Source organism: Epinephelus lanceolatus, chromosome 20 (genome assembly GCF_041903045.1).
Source record: "Epinephelus lanceolatus isolate andai-2023 chromosome 20, ASM4190304v1, whole genome shotgun sequence".
Classification (NCBI taxonomy): domain Eukaryota; kingdom Metazoa; phylum Chordata; class Actinopteri; order Perciformes; family Serranidae; genus Epinephelus; species Epinephelus lanceolatus.
In genome coordinates, this window is record NC_135753.1 from 36,899,512 (window position 1) to 36,921,200 (window position 21,689).

General features: G+C 44.2%; 1 protein-coding gene across 1 annotated transcript in view; it reads right to left on the reverse strand.

Annotated features, from left to right (window-relative positions):
* The window catches only part of tgfbr1b (transforming growth factor, beta receptor 1 b), a 90,491-nt gene that overhangs the window by 33,053 nt on the left and 35,749 nt on the right, over window positions 1–21,689 (reverse strand). Inside the window, exons 2-3 of the mRNA XM_033639338.2 lie at window positions 5,919–6,170; window positions 2,165–2,434 (exon numbers count right to left, since the gene is read on the reverse strand). Coding sequence (XP_033495229.1) covers window positions 2,165–2,434; window positions 5,919–6,170 — 522 coding nt within the window. The remainder of the gene's footprint in view (window positions 1–2,164; window positions 2,435–5,918; window positions 6,171–21,689) is intronic.

The following is a 21,689-nucleotide window of genomic DNA, read 5'->3' on the forward strand; positions in this document are numbered from 1 at the left end:
CTTCCGCTCTCTGTTGCCAGGAGCTCCACGGCCGGCTTCCTGGCTTGGGGCGCTTCCACCTCCTGTCTGACCTGGTGTTCTCACCCAGATGCACTCAAGGTACCCAAAATAATTTAACGTGAATCAGTGCTCGAATATTTGGTCAGTACTCTTAAAAGTACCAAGTTTGTTACTCAACCCTACGATTAAATATCATAAGTGTGAGTACACCCCCCCCCCCCCCCCAAAATAAACTGACTTTATTACAACTCCATATTCAAAATCTCCTTCTTTTTCTCTATTAAAAGTGGCCCTAACATGGCACCATACTCAGGACCATTGACTCAACCCCTTGAATTAAAGGAAAGATGCTCCGCTCTTCTACCACTGTTTGACATTCTCAGTCTGAGCGCTTCATCTCTCACTTAACTGAGCGGTGCATCTTTCTCAAGCCTCCTCACCTTTGAACAGCTGATGTTTACTAGTTTGGTGGGAGGTAAACATAACCTTTATCTTCTGCTCAATAACTCAGCATATTCAGAGGAACCTGGACCTTCAGCACAACAACTGTAACTCTTTCGGATCACTAGTCTGCCAACGTGCTGATGAGGAAACGCAAAATGATAGTGGAATGAAAATCCTCCTCCGATTTCAACAGGCACCACACACACACACACACACACACACACACACACACACACACACACACATATTCTGAGTCAGCAAAGTCATTAAAACAGCCCACACAGTTCTGCCAACACACACACACACAACACAGACACACAGACACAGACACACACACACACACACACACAATCGCATATCGTGCAATATGGTGTAAATAGCTAGAAAAACCGAGTCCAAATTTTTCCTTGGCAGCATGTCGGAGGTGCCAGTCTCCACAGAGAGGTGCTAATTTATGGCAAGCATAAAGAACAGATTTTGCCAGTGCTGTGTGTCTTTGTGTGTGAGTGTTTATGCAGCTTCACAGCCTGAATCTGGGCCAGCCACTCTTTATAAGAGACCTGTACTTTAAGATGTGTGCAGCTGCAGAGTCTGTAAATGTGTGCACACAGAGAGAGGACAGTGTGTGTGCTCCTAAGTCCTTTCAAATGGAGATACACACTCACAAAGACAGGATCACACAAACTGACAACTGCCTTTAATACTGAAGCATCAATGCCAGTTTGAATTTCTGTCTATATTTAATGCTGTTAATGCAACACTTTGTTTTAAACATGGACGACATTAGTAAAATCCCTGTGCTAAGGTGCTACCACAACTTTTTATTTGTCAGCGGTTTGTAAGGTAGGGGATAACGTCACCTGCTTCCTCAACAGCTTCCTCTTTAGTGTGGTGTGCTGAAGTGTTTCTACACAGGAGTGGAAATATTTGGGGAAATGCGCATGTAATGACAGTGAGTGGTTGACTGGCTGAATGTGGAAAAACTGAGACATATTGTTGAAACTGCACTTATTTTTCTGAAAGCCCAGTTCAGACCAAAGAGTCCCGACGATGACACAATTTTAGAACGTTGCAGAGAAAAGCAGCAGATCTGAGACAGAGTTCAACAGGACTCTTGTCCCGACTGGTCAGGTCTAACTTAGTAGGAACCAGGTGGACCTGTGAGGATGGCGACGCACAGTGAGTCACAGCTCTACAAACTACAAACCTGAGACTGTAAGCACAGCTGTGCTGCACTGAGCGGTAGACTCTGACCTTTATATGTTAACAAATACACCTTGTGAATGAACCGCAGCAAACAAGCCTCACGTCACAGCCCTCAAAGACGGTTTCCTGCCCAGGTGCAGTCACTTCCTGCAGTCTTGTCACCACTGTGAGGTTACCTGGCGACCAGCAAAGAATCCGGGAACCAAACCTTGTGCTTTCTACACTTCATGTTTGTACAGATTAAACATGTGAGATGTAGGTGATAGGTAAGCCTCAGAGGTGCTGATAGGTGTGTTCTGTTACCTTTGCTACCTCGCTGCATAAATATTCTGTGAATGCACCATGAGTCAACCCTGTGACATTGAGGTATTTGGTCAAAAATATCGTGATAACTGATTTTCTCCATATCGCCCAGCCCAAGATGATATCATTAGTTGAAGTCCAGTGCACACACGCACACACAATCGGCACAGACTGTCCAGAAACACGTGGACTCTGAGGTGCAGCACTGTACCTGATCCAGAGCCCGAGGTGGTCATGTCATAGATGAGGTCCTTCAACGTTGTTCCGACAGTGATGAAGGGGTGGTCCATGGAGGGGTCCTCTTCATTGGGCACCCGGTGGTGGTGGTGGTGATGGGCCCCAGCTCCCCCGGCCCCCAGACCCCTGTGGCTGTGGCAAACATAGAACGCCAAGACCAGCAGCAGGCAGAGCACGCACACCGGGCCGGCGATCACTGCTGCGAGGGCCACGGGGCCCAGTGGAGGAGGCTTTACTGTGGGCACTGTGGGACAGAGAGGAGACAGACACACACAGGGATCATCAGAACATATGACGGATTCCAAAGTTGGGTTTATGACCTGTGAGTGGAGCAGGTCACACCTGGCCCTGAGATCAACGTAAGAGATCAAGTGAGGTGGCTAACTGCTGGAAAGGTTCACTGCGAGCACACTGAGGGCTGGCAAGTGGCGGGGCTGAAGTGCTCGCCACCAGCCAGGAAGCTAACAGGCCAAGTGGTGCAGGGGCACATTCCATCTGCTAGGCTGATGGGAGATTTGGCCTGTAGCTAACACACACACACACACACACACACACACACACAAGCCAAAGAGGCATCTAGTGTCTTCATCAGTATGTGTGTGTGTGTGGGTGAGACACCAAAAAAGTGAGTGCTTGTCGTAAACAAATGAGCCACTTGACATTAAATTATTCATCCTGAAGATGCTGCCCCTGTGCATGCACTCTGGTAACCCTGCAGTCCTCCCAGTCCTCCCATTTCTGTCATTAAAACTTCAGCTGAATGCGTCGCTCAACGTCACATTAAAAACTTACGACTCTGTTATAAAAGTGACTCTGACTACGTGGAGGAAGTTTCCAGGAGTTCTGCGATGGTTCAGACTTTGTAAAATGGGGCTGTATGAGGTACTTATCTACAGCCAGTGTGCTACATACAGCACATGGCGGCCGGCACGCCTGATTTCTACAAAGACAATATTCAATCAGTCATAAGAGGAGTTCACGATATCACAAGGACTCCTGTTTCACTTCCTGGTTTCCAAAAAGGCAAGAATGCTGCTCAAAGTTGGTTGGTTAGAAGTGATATCTCTTGTGTCAGAGTTTTTCGATGTGTTTCCCAGTGTGCCCAAAGTATGTTTGCTGGGCTTGAAGTTGGACACCGCAACCTACGCTGTAGCCTGACATGCATCACCCTAAAAATGTAACTACACATCACAGCGACGCAGACCTTCTGTCTGTCTCTGTAAGCTGACACCATTTCCCTCAGTGGAAACGAAGCTTTTATTTACTTTAATTTCACAGATAAGAAACAATAAATTGTGAAGACAATAAATTCTCCACTAATATAACATTTTAAGTCTTGTGTGTGATTTATCCTGGCTTCATATGAGCAGAGGAAATCTCCGCTCATAGCTAGGCTAATTTATACAATGTAAAATGCCATAGACTTGTGCTAATAACGTTAGCATGTTGTATTTGTTTGGAAAACATGTTTAGTATAAGACAGTTGTTTTGTCAGTGAACCCTGTGAGCTGTAATGGAGCCGAATTTTATACTGTTACCTTTGTTAAATGCTGCTGTTGTCCCTGATTTTATATGAGAAGAGGAAAAGTCTGCTAGCTGCTAGACTAATTTATACAATGTAAAATGCCATAGGCTTGTGCTAATAACATTAGCATGTTGTATTTGTGGGTAAATGTGTCCAGATAAAGACAAGTGTTTGTCTGTGAATGCTGCGAGTTATAGTGAAGCTGATATGTCTACTTGTGTTTGAAAGTGTCTCTATTAAGCCATGTTTAATGTGTGTTTAATGTGCGTTTAATAGATGGCGCTCATGGTTTAAAGAGAGAGGCTCAAAGAATGGCGATTCAGTGTGTTTTCAATCTTTTGTTGTACAAAAAGCGCCACCTAGTAGGCTCAGAAAATAAAGACAACGCTTCATGAGGCTTTATTTGGCCATCACTACTAATCGGACTGTCAATGGATTGATCCCCGGCTCCTCCAGTCTGCATGTCGAAGTATCCTTGGTCAAGATACTGAACCCCAAATTGCTTCAGAAACAAATGATCTGTGGGGTTCCCCAAGGCTCAATTCTTGGACCCATGTTATTTGAAATCTACATGCTTCCTTAAAGGTACAGTACATGTCAGTTTCCTGTCTTTCATTGTGGCGACTGTGGACAATGCTTCATGAGGCTTCATTTGGCCATCACTACCGCTGACTAGTGTTTTGGAGGTGTAACTGCAGAGTGACAAGACAAGTGTTTGTCTGTGAATGCTGTGAGTTATAGTGAAGCTGATTTGTGTACTTGTGTTTGAAATTGTCACTATTAAGACAGTTTAATGTGTGTTCAATGTGTGTTTAATGTGTGTTTTGAATCAACTAAACTTTACTACACTTCACAGGACCTAGAGCTTCCGTCGTAGCTACAGTGTAGATTCAAGAAGTATAAATTCTCCATAACACACAAATCCTTAATGCTGTCTATGATTTTCTGTTTCACCTAAAACATTACTTTACTGCTCCCTTTTTTATCATCACATGATTGTAAAACAGAAAACTAAAATGAAAGTACATGAGGAAGCACAAGTCAGTAGAAAAGTGTTGTGCAAAGCCAAGTGAAGGTGTTTATGTGTATTTTGAAGCCATTGGAATATTGTAAAGTGTTTGACTGAATGAAGCCTTTAGCAAAGAGGTGCGACTGATGTGGAGTCTGTATTTGCTCTTGAAATGAGTGTCACATTATTATTCGTTTAAATCAAAAGGAGCTCAGGTCAGAAAGTGATTGATGTGTGACAGAAAGCCTCAGTAATGGACAGGGTGGGTGAAAATGTGGTGCTAAATGTCAAACTTCTGATGCACATATTTCACACAGCTAACACCGGTTAAAGAGCTGGACACAGACGGCCGATGACGGACAACCGTAAATCATTTTACAGACATGTCACACTGAGTTGTTTTGCATCGCCTTCCCTGTGAGTACAGATATCTGTGTAACTGTGGACGACTCAAACTTGCTGTCACATTTTTGTCACCACCAGGCACAGTTACAAAAAAAGTACTCGTGTTTCATCCAATTTTCATCTACCTTTATCGGGTGTCCTTGAATACACTGAGAAACCAGATGAAAAGAATCCAGTGTAAAATATAATTTCACACAACCTCTCTGTCACAAGTAGTATTAATGTCAAACTTCAAATGCTCAGTTGTGGTCGTGTCAGAAAGGTGCTGACTGGGCCTGTGGTTATTTCTAATGGACTGCAGTTAAATCACAGGTGTTAAAGTCAGTATGTAATATTATTGTTCTGCAGTACGATGGGTGCACTACTTCAGCTGCTGGAACATACCGAACATGGAGATCAACAGCAGAGAGAAGGAATTTGCTGAAGGATGTTTCTACTGGTGTTTTTTTTGCCATGACTCAACATTAAAATCCAGTGGACCTGCTTTGAATTCAAACAGAATCAGACCCCAATTACACAGAAAGTGTTTCAGCAGCTGGAGGCGGCGTTTTGTGATGGTTTTCAATGAGAATGATGCTTTTTGCTCACTGTTTTTGCGTCGCTACCTGCCTGGCGTTTTAAAAAACATTTCAAATCAGAGCAGAAAAGCGCCCGACATCATCTCTGCTTTTTTCCTCATTGTCCAATCGGATGATTAGAGAGGCGGGCCTTCGGAATATTAGTATGCATATAAACACAGCCAATAATAGGCCCTCAAAGGTGTATTAAAGTATGTGTGTGTGTTTTTACCAGGGAAGACTTCGAGGTTGGGCTCTTTGTTGCAGTAGTCCGTGGTACAGCACATGGGGAAAATGCCCGTGTCATGTTTGACAGACGGGGCACAGATGAAGGGCCGGTCTCGTGGGATCAGTTCGTTTTCGTGCACGCACTGGCGCTGCTCGGTGGTAAGCCGACCGCCCGACTTGCGGATGGCGACGAAACAGACGCCGTCTGTCGTGCAGCTGGAGTTGGCACTGCAGCGGTCACAGTAACACTGGAGGGCTGGAGGAGGAAGAGGAGAGGAGAAAGGGATGGAGAGTTAAACCTGAGGCTTGAAATGTCGGAGAAGACACGAACGTAACAAGTCATGAAGGTTTACGATATTAACTGAGCGGCTCGTTTAGTTTTCAGACATGTAATTACACCAAAGTCATCTGGCAGCAAAACAAAGTTTGGTAGTGATGAGTGGCATCTGAACAATGGCTTCCCAGTAACACTCCACCATGGCCAGTCCTCTGACACCACATATTTACTGGCAGCAGAGAAAATTAAACCTTTGAACATTTTGAAACACAAATACCCAGCTTCATGTGCACTTTTCATTTTGCTTCAGAGGAAAGTTTCAAAACATGTTTATTTTCCCGTTTCTGTTTTTCATTGAATCTCAGCACTTAGATCCAAGGCTGAGACCCATCATCTGCACACCACTTCCAGCTTGTGTTTGTGTGTTTGTGTGTTGTGTGGGCGTTTTGCAGCGATTCTCGCTGAGGACATGTGAGACGTTACATCACTCCAGTCATACTTTACACACACAGACTTATTTTCCTCTGAATGTTTGCTCTGCTGCTGCGCCCTGTGCGTGAGACAGACAGACGGACAGCTGTGGTACAGCTGGAGAGCACATGGCTGACATCAGAAACGGGTCAGGATGTACGTTGGGCCCTTCAGTCGTCCCCTCCATGGGACTGTGTCGCAAAAGTCACATGTTAACGACTCATTATTGACACTGTGGAAACTGCTCAGTGATCAGCTGCTTTAACAGGTCAAAAAGCTTGAGACAGATTCGTCACTACACAAATGCTGACAGGGCTGACACATAGACAGACAACCATTCACTAGTGATGGCCAAATGAAGCACTGTCTTTATTTTTGAGCCCACTAAATGGCGCTTTTTGTTCAACAAAAGGTTGAAAGCACACTGAATCGCCATTCTTTGTGCCTCTTTCTTTAAACCATAAGTGTCATGTAGTGGGCTCAGAAAATAAAGAAAATGCTTCATGAGGCTTCATTTGGCCGTCACTACCAGTTATTTTCGGTAACACCCGTTGACTTCTCGCTCATCATCTGAGTATTTTGTTCGTATGCTCCCTGGCGTTTGGAGGATATTGTAGTGACCAACATATTGAGTATAAACACCTCTGCACATGCTCATAGCTCACACACTGACTATAGCTATGTTTCCATCCAAAAGTGATTTGAATTATTGGGAAATGCACATTAAAAGAAATATGAATCCTGTGTGTTTCCATTAAATGTACAGACTTTGGTGAAAACTATGAACTTGCGTGAGTTTTCCGCAGAACCGGAAACAAAACAAGTCTCGCATTCTTCTTCTTCTACGTTTTCTGGCGGTTGGCAACCAGCTTGTAAATGCATTACCGCCTTCCCGACCCAGAGTGTGGATATCACCATGGAGAGAGGTGCACTACGTCAGACTTAATTTGAACATAACTGTTTCCATCCCCCGTTTTTCGAATCAACATTTTTTCGAATTAACCAAAACCCGGCTAAAACGAGCATATTTTAGTTTGTGTGAATCAGGGGATTTTAATTTTAATTTTGCCATTTCCATCATAATTTTCTGATGAGATACTTCTAGGTGCGCATCTAAACAGGCTGATGGAAACATGGCTTTTGATAGTCCACGCCAAAGTGTTTTGTGTGAGAGGAAACAAAGGTTAAAATGACCCCCCATTTCCAATCAGTAGATATTATAGGCAGTGGTGTAAGGTAGCACCCTATTACGACGGGTCCTACTGCACACTATCATCACAGAATAAATTAGTTTAACAATATTTGACTCGTAGAATTGTTGATTTACAGCCACCCATTGTCAAATCCAACAAAAAAAGAGGCCAACACACTTTTCTTTTGTGTTTCGACTCAACTGAGCTGAGCCTTATTCAGAGACATTCAGAGAATGTGAAGCATGTCTTGTTATCCTGGCTGTTTTCCTCTGTTTCTGAAAAGATGTTGGTGCCACAGGTCAGGAGGACATCTTTAATCACCTCTAAACACTAGCAGAGTCAGAGATGTGCTTAATGTACGATAGTCTGCTCAGCCATCCCTCAGGCTCCAAACCATTAGTAGTGGTGTTATGGAGCTGTATGAATAAACCAGGTCACTTTCTCTGTGTGTGTGTCTCCACAGTGTTACTGTCTGTGTGTGTGTGTGTGTGTGTGTGTCTCCACAGTGTCCTTGCCCCAGCACAGGGCAGACAGGGGGCGCCGAGTCTGGTATCATCATCATGCAACTCAGAAGCACATCGCGCATGGCTGGCCAGGTTAAAGCAACACGCACCTTCTAAGACACGACCTGTGAATAATTAACAGCGCAGGCACACGGTCTGCCGAGTAAAGAGAGTGTCTGACATCCACACACACACACACACACACACACATGGGCAGATGGTATTAACAGTATCAAAGGAACACCAGTGGAAATCCACCCTATGGTGCAACATCTTCAAAGTGCCAATGTAAGAATTTAAATACAATGAATTATTAAGTAAATGCCAGTAAGAGTCCATTACACTACTGAGAGGGAAACAGCACCAGTCTGAGAATGTTAAAACATCATCTCAGCGCTCACTCAAGGAATTCAAGGAATTGTCTGGAGGTGAATTCCAGACAGACAAAGTGCAGGAGGTGGATATAATTACAACAGCAAAACAACAACAAAGACTGTGTGCGTGCGTGTGTGTAGAAGAAGGAAAAAAGACGCCAGACCAAGCAGCGGACGTCAGGAGACGGCGAAATAAAAGCCAGCTGACACTTGTCTCCTCTGACTCAGCTTCAGAGCAGATAAGTCAGATCTGTCTGCCCCACCGACACACACTCACATCGCACTGTGTCAGCTTCACATGTCTAGACAACAACACAAACACACTGCTCCATGTGGTGTTGGATTTATTAAATATGAGAAGTGGTGGTTCAAAGTCCTGCTGTTTGCCAGTAAGCAGCGATGTGCTGATACTCAACGGACAGATCTCATCAAGCAACAAGTAGTTTTGGAGTGGCCAGGCGTGTTTTCTGAGTTTGCTACTGGGCGTGCAGACTGAGTTACTCTTGTTGTGGAGCTGAGCTGGTTCAGGATGCACTGAGAGGATGAAATATGATCCAGAAAGTCTAGTTTAAGTTCCAGATCCATGTGTTTAAAGGCTTATCAGAGGTTTATACGACAAAGTACAAGATTAATTACAAGTCTAGAAAGTTATCATGCTGTTATTTTATCCCCGAAACCCAGTATTATGAGGGCCAAGGGGCCAAATTATTAAAGACCGTACTCAGTCGTGAATTTGCATCAAGATTAAGACATTCGTCACTGATGCATTTTTGCTATTCAATTCGTGTGCGAGGGGTGGGGCCGCACAAACACAGAGGCCCTGCTCTCAGTGACAATGGCAGAGAGAGCAAAACGTTCTGAGGTTATGGTCATACTTCACAAGAGTAGCGATGGCCAAATGAAGCCTCATGAAGCATTTTCTTTATTTTCTGAGCCCACTATCACATGGTTTAAAGAGAGAGGCTCAAAGAATGGCAATTCAGTGTGCTTTCAACCTTTTGTTGAACAAAAAGCGCCATCTAGTGGGCTCAGAAAATGAAGAAAATGCTTCACGAGGCTTCATTTGGCCGTCACTACACAAGAGTTGATGCCGACACTGCTTGTTGCCACAAGTTCGACAACTCCTTCGAAATTGAGCGCAGAAACACGACAGCGACAAATGCATCATTTTCAACCGCCTAGCTCGTAGTTCATCTCCTGTTACCCCGTCCACCTCAGGTATGTTATGGTCTATAACAGTTACTCATTTACGTCTCTGAGGTTTCTACCATTTTTCCCCATTAAAGGTTTTTCCTTATCCACTGTGAGGATCCAAGGACAGAGGGATGTTGTTCATGAGGAACATTAACTTGATGAGGCCACAAATATTAGGTACTCCATGTCTGAACAGAGCCACTGTATGAGCTCATTGTCTTTACCGCTTCAGCAGAGCGGCAGGAGAAGCCCTGGGAGGATCTCTGTGAACCACACACAGGTTCTGACATGCAGTTTGTGGTGATGAGTGATAAAGATTGGGCCTAACTGGGCTCCTCCAGCAGATCATGAATCAGCCGGTGTGTGGACGAAGACGAAAACCTAACCAGACTAACAGGTCTTTGGATGCAGACGGTGGTTACTGGTTTCTGAGTCAACAACACAGACGAGTCAGCGGCAGATGAACAAACCCATTACTTCTGATATTGAACGGGGCAACTGATAATTCTGTCTTCCTCTTTCCCTCCGTTTCCCTCCATCATAAAGTTAGTAGCTGGTTTGGTCTGAGCAGCAGAGTTCGAGGAAAAGTTCATGAAGCAGTCACCTGCTGAGATTTTGAATTTCAATGTGTTCCCAAACACACAACTGAACGCTTCAATAAAACAACTGAACAATTATGGAAATAATAAGGCGCCTGCAGCCCTGTCCTCTGAGGGGGCAGCCACCCTCTTTATATCAAGACTTTCTCTCAGCAGCATGGCGAGTGTCCCCATGTGTGCAAGCGGCTAATTAGAGCCCTTCTGTATATGAAGCATCTGCAGATAAGCCTGTACAACACCAGAGAGAATATGCTGCTTACAATGCCACTGGTTAGAAGAATGAAATGTGAGTGCGTGGGACACAGTTTACTGATAACCAATGCTCAGGATGAAACACAAATTACACACACAATATGTTTAAGTAGGGATGCGCCATAATATCAGCACGTCATCGGTACTGGCAGATAATGGCTTTAAAATGACAGGCCAGTAAGATGACGATTTAATTATGCAACTTGAAACAGGTCAAATTTGCCGTGGTTTTGACTACTGTCAGGACTGTCTTGACTTGATGTTCTCTGCAATTGGATGGAAAAACACGTGCATACTGTTACCTGCATCGGCAGTCGGCCAGCAATTGGATATCGGCAAAAATCCAACATGCATGTGTCGTGCTTCTGAAGGACGGCTTTTGCATGCAACTAATATACGAAGCAAAATGATATCCTACGCTATACCCTGCAAGATTTTCCTCAAAACCAATGTATACACTGACGTAACCCCTCTAAATCCTCACTTATGATCCACTCTCAGTGTGTGACGGTGTATTTTCTGATGTTCTTCTTACTTTGCTGTGTTCGGGACGTGCCTGGGCACAGCTCGCAGCTGAGGTTGGGACTTAATGAAAAGGTAGCGACCAGTAGTGATGGCCAAGTGAAGCCCTAATGAAGCATTTTCTTTATTTTATGAGCCCACTAGATGGCGCTTTCTGTTTAACACAAGGTTGAAAGCACACTGAATCGCCACTCCTTGAGCCTCTCTCTTTAAACCAGAAGTGCCATCTAGTGGGCTTGGAAAATAAAGACAATGCTTCATGAGGCTTCTTTTGGCCATCACTAGCGACCAGGTGGCAAACCTTGAGCAGCACAAATTCAAGAGGAAGCTGCGATAAACGTGAACACAACACTGACAAATGTTAATATAACGAAACGCCAGGCGGAGAAAATATACCTTTGAAAATGCTTAACCCAACAGGAGACAACATATTCAAACATAACATTAATTCTTCAAGTGTTCCACTGTTCATTTTCCGGCCAAAACAAACACCGGCTCAAAGTTTTACCGCTCAAATTAGTTTCACAAAGTTCCGAAATGAATGTCAGAAAGGAGGGCAGATAAGTCTTTGAACTGCATAAACTGGGTGCGACTGGAAAACAGAGAGTTGACAGCCTTATACTCTTTATACTATTTCAGTTCAGCACACAATTTGACCAATATTTGATTACTGTGGCCCTAAAGACTGAATAAAAGAAGAAATAATTCATTTGTTCAATTTAATACCTAGCAGTCATTTCTTCAGTCAGTGTTTGATTTTACTTTTTTCTAATCATTCATTCAAGAGCTTTTTTCAGTCCAGGACACACTGAGGTATTAAAAATAATAAATGACTAAATTCGACGACATTTTGAGGGAAATCGTTTTATTCTTTGATTTTGAGAAGGAGGGTAAGGGGCCACTTTGGAGAACGTTGTCCCCCTGCCTGTATTTCCTCAGTCAGACAGTAACTGTTTGTTTGGCTCGGCTTGAGTTGAACAAGGCACCAAACTACCTTGACATTATGCTTTCTTAACAGAAGTTGCAGAGCGAGGTGATTGTGGATGTTCGCCCTGTACTTTGTTTCATTACGATATGAGCACGCTCTCAGATATCTGTCTCTGATATCTGTCTCTCGTTGGAATTTCAATTGTGGTGCTTGCAGCATTGACAAATGGCGAGCACAAAAACAAAACTGAAGAAAATCACATGGTCAGCAGTTTCATGATGACCACTTTTGCAGAAGTCAGTAACGGTCCTTATGTGAAATTCAATATCTTTGGCGTCTGGACTATTCAATCACAAAAAAACATCTGAGCAAGTAGTCTTGAGTTCTGGATAATTGTGATGATCTATTCCCTCCATTTCCTGACATCCCAGTGACTTATTAACACATAACTGACAACACCTAGAATTACCGCTCAGTGGTTGTATACCTGCACGTACCGGTCAAGTTGCACTTAAAGTTTACACCCACATCTGTGGAAACATGGATGCTTCACACACATCTTCACACTGCAGCACAGACGATCTACACAATCAGCACAGTTCAGTTTGTTCTGGAGTCCAAGTGGACGTTTGCGCCAAATTTGAGGAAACTCCCTCATGGCCTTCTTGAGATACTGTGTTTACAAGAATGGGATGGAAGCAAGGTCACAGTGACCTTTGACCACCAAATTATAATCAGTTTGTTCTTGAGTCCAAGTTGATGGTTGTGCCAAATTTGAGGAAACTCCCCCATGGCCTTCTTGAGATAGTGTCTTTACAAGAATGAGATGGAAGCAAGGCCACAGTGACTTTGACCTTTCACCACCAAATTCTTATCAGTTAACTGTTATGGCCACGTGGACATTTGTGCCAATTTTGAAGAAATCCCCTCAGGATGTTCTTTAGAAAACATACTGGCTTCAGCAACAGCTATTGCCAACGCGGAGGCATCAAAATAAGACATCCAAGGACATAATCCTGACATTCTAGTGAGTTACTGGCAGATAACTGATAATAAAAACAATTGTTAGGTGCAGCCCTGTTTAGACTTCCTTCAAAGAAGTTTCAGATCAGGCAGCACGAGTTGCATCCCACTTCATACCACCACCACAAATCTACCACGAACAAGATTTGATTCACCTTCATTAGGGTGAAGGGAGATATATTACCAAACGCAGACAAATATAAATGAGGGAAGAAGTCAGGGAAGTGACAGAAATATTGTACACTTTGATTAACTGAGTGCTACTTTCAGTATGAACAAGCTCTCAGGTCAACACAGGACACCAGTGACATCCCGACAAAATGATTTCTCTAGAAACAGTCTCCGAAATTAACTTTTTGACTCGCCGACTAAAAGGGGCTGGTTGAAGAAAAATAGGAGCGCTCGAGATGATCAACTCGCGCCACCGTTTACATGTGCGTAAAAACAAATTTGTAGTGCGTGTGTATGTACATGTTATACCATTGTTCTCTGCTAATATTATACTTGTGACACTTTGAGAAATCCCAGACCTCCCCAAAACCTGTTAGGTGGTGGAACATCAGTATTGAGGACAGTGTGCTTCTAATTAAGGCCTAAAAAGATCTGACACTTGTTGAAAAAACCTGTGTGGCCCTGTTGTAATCAGGACAGTCACACACGCACGCACGCACGCACGCACGCACACACACACAGTCTCTGATATGATAAAGGAAGTATGAGAGGGCAGACAGACACAAGGCCAGGCGACTAGGATGTAGTCAGACTGAATGCGGTTGACTAATCTGAGACGCTGCTTAGATGACGCCAGGCAGCCAGCCAGACTAAACACACACAACATGGACCAATAGCCTGCCTCGCTGCTCCCAAGGCTGCTCCGGCCTACTTTAATATGAAGTGTGAATGTGTGTGTGTGTGTGTGTGTGTTCCTCTGGGAGGTGGAGGTGTTTAGATAGAGTAGAGCTGTACTAACACAGCGTGCATCTGAGAGCAAGTTCCTGCCTCTCAACAAGTCAGTGAGGTGTGAAGGCAGGGGGCTTGTCACTATGTGTGTGAATAGTGTGGTATCTATGCAAGCGTGGCGTTTGTCATTAGCCCCGGATGTTTGATTCAGCAGTGCAGCGATCCTCCTCCATCTGTCCCCACTCCTCTTATGTCTGGTGTCTCATGCCGAGCATCTCGACAGGGCTGTGAGGTAAAGTAACCTGGTTACTGCCCGATGCAATCTGTTGTTACTGCGACTTTATCACCCCGATGTCCTCTGGACGCAGCTGTGTCACATTCGGCCTGCCAGGAAAGATCCACTGCCACTCCAGTGTGTGCACCAGTGTCAGCAGGACGAGTCACTCGTGTGTGTTCACACTGTAAAGTCTCCGTTCTGTTGTGTTTATGCACGGGTGTGTTTGTGCCTCGCCAGCACGGATACAGCCACAACACATCTGTCACCACATCAATCAGAAATGAGCAGCAAGTCTTTTCAGTGCGCTTGTAAAACACAAAAACTGTCTTGAGTTAGTGATATCAAGGAAGAAGGAACAAGACAAATCTGGCTGCTGAACAATAAATAAATTTTTTTGGAGATACCAGCAGATACCTGACAAAACAACCGTCAGTGCTCTTCAGTTCTTACAGCTCTCTATCCCAGAGTGAAATCAAGCACAATCAGTCTGAATTTGGATTTTACGGTTGTGTTTTCTTGCAGCATCATCTTCACCTTTCAGTGTGGCAGGACAGACCTCCACCCACAGCCGGCGACCTGCTATTTGCACCCAGCGCCGCATTTGGCAGCCTCTGAAAACACGCCGAATTCCACCTCGAACCAAGAATCCTGGAGCCCTAAAGCTGAGAACAAGCCAGGCTGAGCCTTTTCTGCCAGCTCCCCTCCCCTCCTCCATGCTTTAAGTTCACTAGGCTGTGAAATAGACTAGAGTGGGAAAGTAGGCCACTTGTTCATTCTTGAAGAATTTCAGATAATTCAGAGAATGGCTCTGTCTTCACCTTGTTTAAGGCTACATCCAAACTAATAGGCTTTAAAATGCAAAACTATTGCTACGTTTACGCCTCGCGTCCGAACTCTGGTGATGTGGAACCCCTAAAACTAGAGGAAGAACTTTGAAAACTGCTGAAACCGCTTCAGTTTGGAAACTCCAGGGTTGCGTTCTAGTCTGAGACTTTTGGGAATGATGATTCAAACACTAATGTTCACTTCCCGATTGAGTCTTATGAGTTGCAGCGAACATTACAGCTAAGCCTACAAACATTTGATTTTATCGTCCTTGTGTGGGTTATATTCTTGCCCAATGCCATGACTTCCTCCAGCAATGGATGATGCTTCCTGATTATATATCACTGAATTTGCTTTGCAACGACTCCCAACCTGTCAGTGAAGACTCTCAGTCATCCAGGTCATGGTAATCGTAAGTGGTAATATCGTAGGCAGCTGGACTTGCTTGCGTTTCTTGACTCCCAACCTGTTTCCCGCTGCCTTCACCTCCTTGTCCAAGTAAATAAATCTCTAGTCTTACTTTTCGCCATCTCCGCGGTATGAGTAGACAGTCTCCTTCCTGGCTTTACTTGTGTACACACACCCAGTGTATGTGAATGATCATGTGATATGCCTTTACAGACATGCTCAACAAAAACACATTAGAGTGGATGTAGCCTAAGGGCCGCATGCATGCCACGTCTTTAGCCGCCTGGAAAACGTGAGGTTGGGCGCTGGGTGTTGTGCCTTTTCTGTGCCAGCTTTCAAGAGCACGGCGGCGGGTTGCTTAACAAGCACTGTATCATAGCCTATTTACCTGAAATCCTGAGTGCAGAGTTGATCTTCTTCCAAGAGCTGTTTATAAGTGTGTCGGCCTGTCATCTGTGGGACAGATGTAAAGCTCTGACAGCTCTGCACTAACATGATCAACTTTTCTATATTTATCACAGACTGATATTTACGGGAGAAGGGAAAGATATCTGTCAGCTGTAATTGGTTGGTTCTCGTCACATGACATGCAGTGTGTGCTGCTGCGTTCCAAAAGCTGAACTCAGTTTTTCTCATGTCAGTGTCAGACAGATATTCAGCTTACAAAGAGATAGGCTGAAACAGAATGACTGGATTTGGATAAATAAAATGATGATTCATTTATTATCAACGTGGTTGCAGATTACTTTTGTCAGGCAACTAATTGACTAGTGGAGTATTTATCAACTTCTCTCTGACCTCTTACTTCTTCCTAAGTGGCCCAGAATTTCTCTGTAGTCTCTATTTTTCGAGTAACTGCGGCCCTATCTGGAGGCTCAGTCTATACTGCACCCTTATCGCTTCATTCCCACCACATTGATCCACGAAAACACCGTTTTATAGCTACGTTACACATTGTGCATTGTTGGCTGTGTAGTAGCCAGGCAACAGAGGAACAATACATTACAAAGCCGCCCGTCAGCAGGGGCCGAACCACATTAATCCCTCTATCCACCCCTCCTCTCTCTTCCTCGCCTTGTGCTCCCTCCTTTTTAACATCCTCCCTCCCTCCTCCCCTCTCCTCCCCTTCTCTGACCCTCTCCCTCCCTGCTCCGTCCCTCTCATTCTTGCAACAATAAAAGGGAAAATGCTGAGACGAGTGTCGAGAACAAATAAAAGAAAAGAAATCTACAAGCTGCGGACAGTACAAGTCAATATTCCGAGATACAAGCATGAAATGAATTCAGTGTAATCTGCCTGGTCATGGTTGTGTTTGTATGCGAGCCTGGTGTGGGGCTGAAACAGAGCGTGCTCACAGCGACAGCAGTAAAGAAATTATTCTGGAGGCTGTGTTAGCACCTCCAAAGTTCATGGGGCTCTGGGCAACACTGCAGGAGAAGAGATGGGATGTTTCTTGGGTGGACTGCTGACAGGGAGGATTTGTAAAGGATACGCTGGTGTTGGGTCTATGAGTGAGGTCTGGGGAATCTGATTTCTGGGTGTGTGCGTCTATGTTTACACTGCATTTGTATGAAACTGCTCTGCAAAATAAACTTGCTCTTGAATTTGATACCTTGAGGAGGATTGATTTACACTGTGGGTAATGATTCAATTTTATCCCGCTTAACCGCAGAGAACATTTTTGATCGATTACACATGTCGGTTACATCAGTCAACACTGCTATTCGTCTGTTTAGTGAAGTAGAGCTATGCTGAACCAAAACAAGGCCAATACGGTATTGATGCTACACTGGTTACCTGACATTAGCCGCTGCTGCTGTTTTGTGCACCACCCAAGTAGGTTGGAAGCTAGCTAGCCGCACCTCTCATTCAGGGATTACCGCTGGTGACGCTGACCCATGGTGGTGGGACGGCGCTGTTGTGCCCACTCTCCAATTGCCCCGTACATCGGCCCAATGAGCAAGCAGCTTCATTTTAAACCACAAACTCCCATTAGCATTATCACAATGTTATATGTTAGCTCTTTTAGCACCGTTAGCAGTGTCAACACAGCTTGTGGTGCTAACATGAGCTCCTTTTACACTGCTTGATCAAGGCAGAAATATCACGCTGTTATGCTACCTCGCCTTTCTGCATAAAAGGTAGGACTGTGGTATGGAGGTAGTAACTGGGCCTAAACAATGTCTATATATGGGACTGCGAGAAGGACGGGATCATGGGCAACATGGGTGTGACATTTTGAAGTAGTTTTATGCATGTGACCCAGTGGGAGATTTAAAAAGCAGCTGCTAGTAGTTAGCGGCTAACTCAAAGAGGAAGAACATCGTCCGAAAATATCCACAGATTGGGAAAGCAATGAGGTCTGGGAGCTCCTCACCCTCCGAACAGAGGACGAAATCAGCCGCCATATAACAGACAGTATACAGGTCACACTAGAGGCCAACGCAGCTGTGTTACATGCCACATCCATCACGCCCTGTTGACTCTGCGATGGCAAGATCTCATTTGCAAGAAAGACCCGAGTACAGCAGATAGAACGAAAAACAAACATTTACATTCAGCCTCAGAGCCAATCAGAGACACTGGAAGCTAAAAGTCTGAAATCAACCAGTGAGATTAGATGTCTAACTTTTAAAATCCTGTGTGATTCAATCCATTTATAGAGTGCAAATAGTAGAAAGCAGTCTGTCCAGGTTCAGTGTTTACCTGAGGGATAAACACTGTTTAACAGGCCCGAAATCAGCTCTACTGAGCAGTGCTTTCATATTTAAGAAATGATGTATTGAGGCTGCTCCTACAGGAGAGCTTTAAAATAAAAATGAGGCAGTTCTCTTCATGTCGCTGGTGAGGACCAGTCTTTTTATATAGTCCACAGTAATGAGAAGGATATTTATCTCAACACACATGATGGTTGACTGTGTTATTCCCATATAAGGAGCCCATTTAACCCCAGACTGGTGAATACCTTTACACAGTATTTTTGCTTTTTCTTTGTGTTCATGCCTCTCTTGTAATGCTGTCATCTTCCTTCTGCTAATTAAGTACATAAGGATAGAAAATGTAGCTGAGACAGCGTGCATGAGTAAAGCACAGCCGCAGAGTATCTGTTACAGCATTGATTATAAATGAGCTGCACAGATATATCCACTGTGCACAGAAACAGCTCTGCACTATACTGGAACATTGTCTGCTGAAAAACAACACAGTGCTTTAGACGCTCCACTTCTCCAACACTTGGATTGGACATTTGAACTGCCACAAGGACAGAGCTGTGGCTCCAGCAGAATGCAGAGCAGCGTCATGCAGGACGAGTCCAAGGTAACAGAGCGGGCTATCATGTACATCAACAAAAAGAATATCTCATGGTGGAGAAACTGAGCCTACACGCTTCATGCTAAATCAAACAGAGAATTGGAGCCATGGTGTTTTAATACGGCCGTCCTTATCGAGCTCTTTCCCGGCTGGCTCTCCCTCTCTGTCTTATCAGGACGACTTAAAGAGCCATTTCAATGATTAGCATGTCTCTGTGCAGTTCACTCCAATCTGACTCATCTGTGGCACGAGGGAGCCAGAGGCTGAGGCGTTTCAACAGGCTGGGTGAACAAAATGAGCTCGTATCAATAATTGATTACAGTTTTTCTTGTAAGTGTCTTCCTGTTGCACATTAAACCTGTCTGTCTCTATCATAGAAGGTCTGATGACTAATTAGACGTGTGACCCCCAGGAATTTGATTCAGTGTAGACTGAGCATGTCAGCGAAGATCTCCTGCTGCCGTGTCTGTAGCCTGGTGCTACGTGACATGGGGAGTCTCACCTATTGTGTTGGCTGAACTCTACACCGCAATCAGAATAACAACAACACTGATATTTCAAACCTTAAAGTCCTGACAGAATTTCACTCCTGTAGAGATTTGCTCCTGTGGTTTATACATCCAGCTCTTGAGCACCAAAACATCAAGTAGTAAAAACGATTGTATCATATGGTACTTGAGCCTGAGAATCCAAAAAGCTTGGCGCCACTTATCATGCACTGCACTTCAACAGGACTGCTGTTTCTGTAACTGAAACATATACAAGTATCTCAGCAACAGTGCACATTCACATTTGTATCAGCTACATTATGTGCTGACATATTAGTAACAGAGCTGAAATGATGTCTGTATAAACAGGACAGCTGGCAGGGCGGGATCATGGTTGGGACTGGTGTTATGTTTTGATGATATGTCATGTGTGTGACCCATCACGGGAGATGTAAATGTAGGTGCTAGCAGTTAGCGACTAACTCATAAACAGATGCCGAAAATGTCCACAAACTGGGAAAACAATGAGGTCTGAGCAGAGGATGAGTAACAGAGACGATAAATGATTGTTAATGCCATTGTTATTGTTTATAAAGCGCTGTATGTTGCCACGCTAGAGGTTGACGCTGTTGTGTTACATGTCACGCCCATCACTAGTGATGGCCAAATGAAGCCTCATGAAGCATTTTCTTTATTTTCTGAGCCCACTAGATGGCGCTCATGGTTTAAAGAGAGAGGCTCAAAGAATGGCAATTCAGTGTGCTTTCAACCTTTTGTTGATCCAGAAGCGCCACCTAGTGGGCTCATAAGATAAAGAAAATGCTTCATGAGGCTTCATTTGGCCATCACGACTGAAAGCACACTGAATTGCCATTCTTTGAGCCTCTCTCTTTGAACCATGAGCACCATCTAGTGGGCTCACAAAATAAAGAAAATGCTTCATGAGGCTTCATTTGGCCATCACTACCCATCACGCTCTTTTGATTTTGCCTGCATGCTGTGTAAAATGTGTAAAAATGCAAAGGTGACATAAAGAAGGGACTCTGTAGTGGTTTTATCGCGCAATCGCTGTATGAAAAATGCTCACTGTAACAATCATTTAATGCTCCTACAAGGTTTGTGGTACAAAGCTGTTCATTTCTTTAACGTAGTGATATCAGATCAGTACTCTAACTCTCGACTAAGTGGGTTAAGGCAAGCGTTAAATTAAGTCTGGTAAGTTGATAAATTTACGTCACTTTAATGTGATGCAGCCTTTAAAATGAGGGGGACAACAACAATATCCAAAATCAAGCATGATATATAGTCTCCTTTCTCAACAACAATATATCTTCATATTGCCCAGCCCTATGATAAGCACATTTGATATTGAAGCTCCTGCTACCGGAAGGCTTCATGGGTTTCAACAGGATTCCCTCTAGTATCCATTACAAGACCAACAACTGGAGAGTAACTGCCGCCGATCAGCACACGTCACAATGACCGTCCCTATTATCTTCTACGTACAACTTCCACACAGGCAACAGCCTGCTGCCCCATGAAATTTCATGCAACCATCCTATTTTCAGCCTCGCCGCTCCTAAAAAAAGCATCTTTCCACTTCCTCTCCGCTCACACATCCCGGCAGCTATCTGCTCCCATTGCAGCTCAACAACCAACCAGCATGTTGTTTTTCCTTCAACTTCATTGATAACTGTCAAAAGGCAACACATTTCGAAGGGTAAGGCTGCTATTGTACTCATCTAATTCTGCTTAATATTGAAATATGCATCATCTAAAATAAATGTATAATCTGTGTTTGATGCTTAAGAGCTGCTGGTGGTCCAGCAGAGAGAAAGTCCTGACCTGAGATAAACCTACTGCTGCAAATAGACCTTCATTACAGCCAGCTACGGGCTAACTAGTCATGGTGAAGCATGGTGTCAACCCCTGTCATCTCACATTTCTGATGAAGCTCTCCCTGCTGAGAGTAATGGCAGGTAATCACAGTGTATACAGGGCAGGTATGTTGATAATGAGATTAAATATGGCATTTACTTCTGCAAGGAGGGCTGCAAGTCCTCAGAATCATGACAGAAAACTTATCTGATTATCAGCTACAGAATGATCATGGCTGCACATTAAAAAGTTGGATTAATATATCCATACGTCTATGGCAGGAAAAGCACCCCGAGTACTGCCGACATCACCCTTTGAGTAACTGCAGATTCTTTATTGCAACGCCTTCCA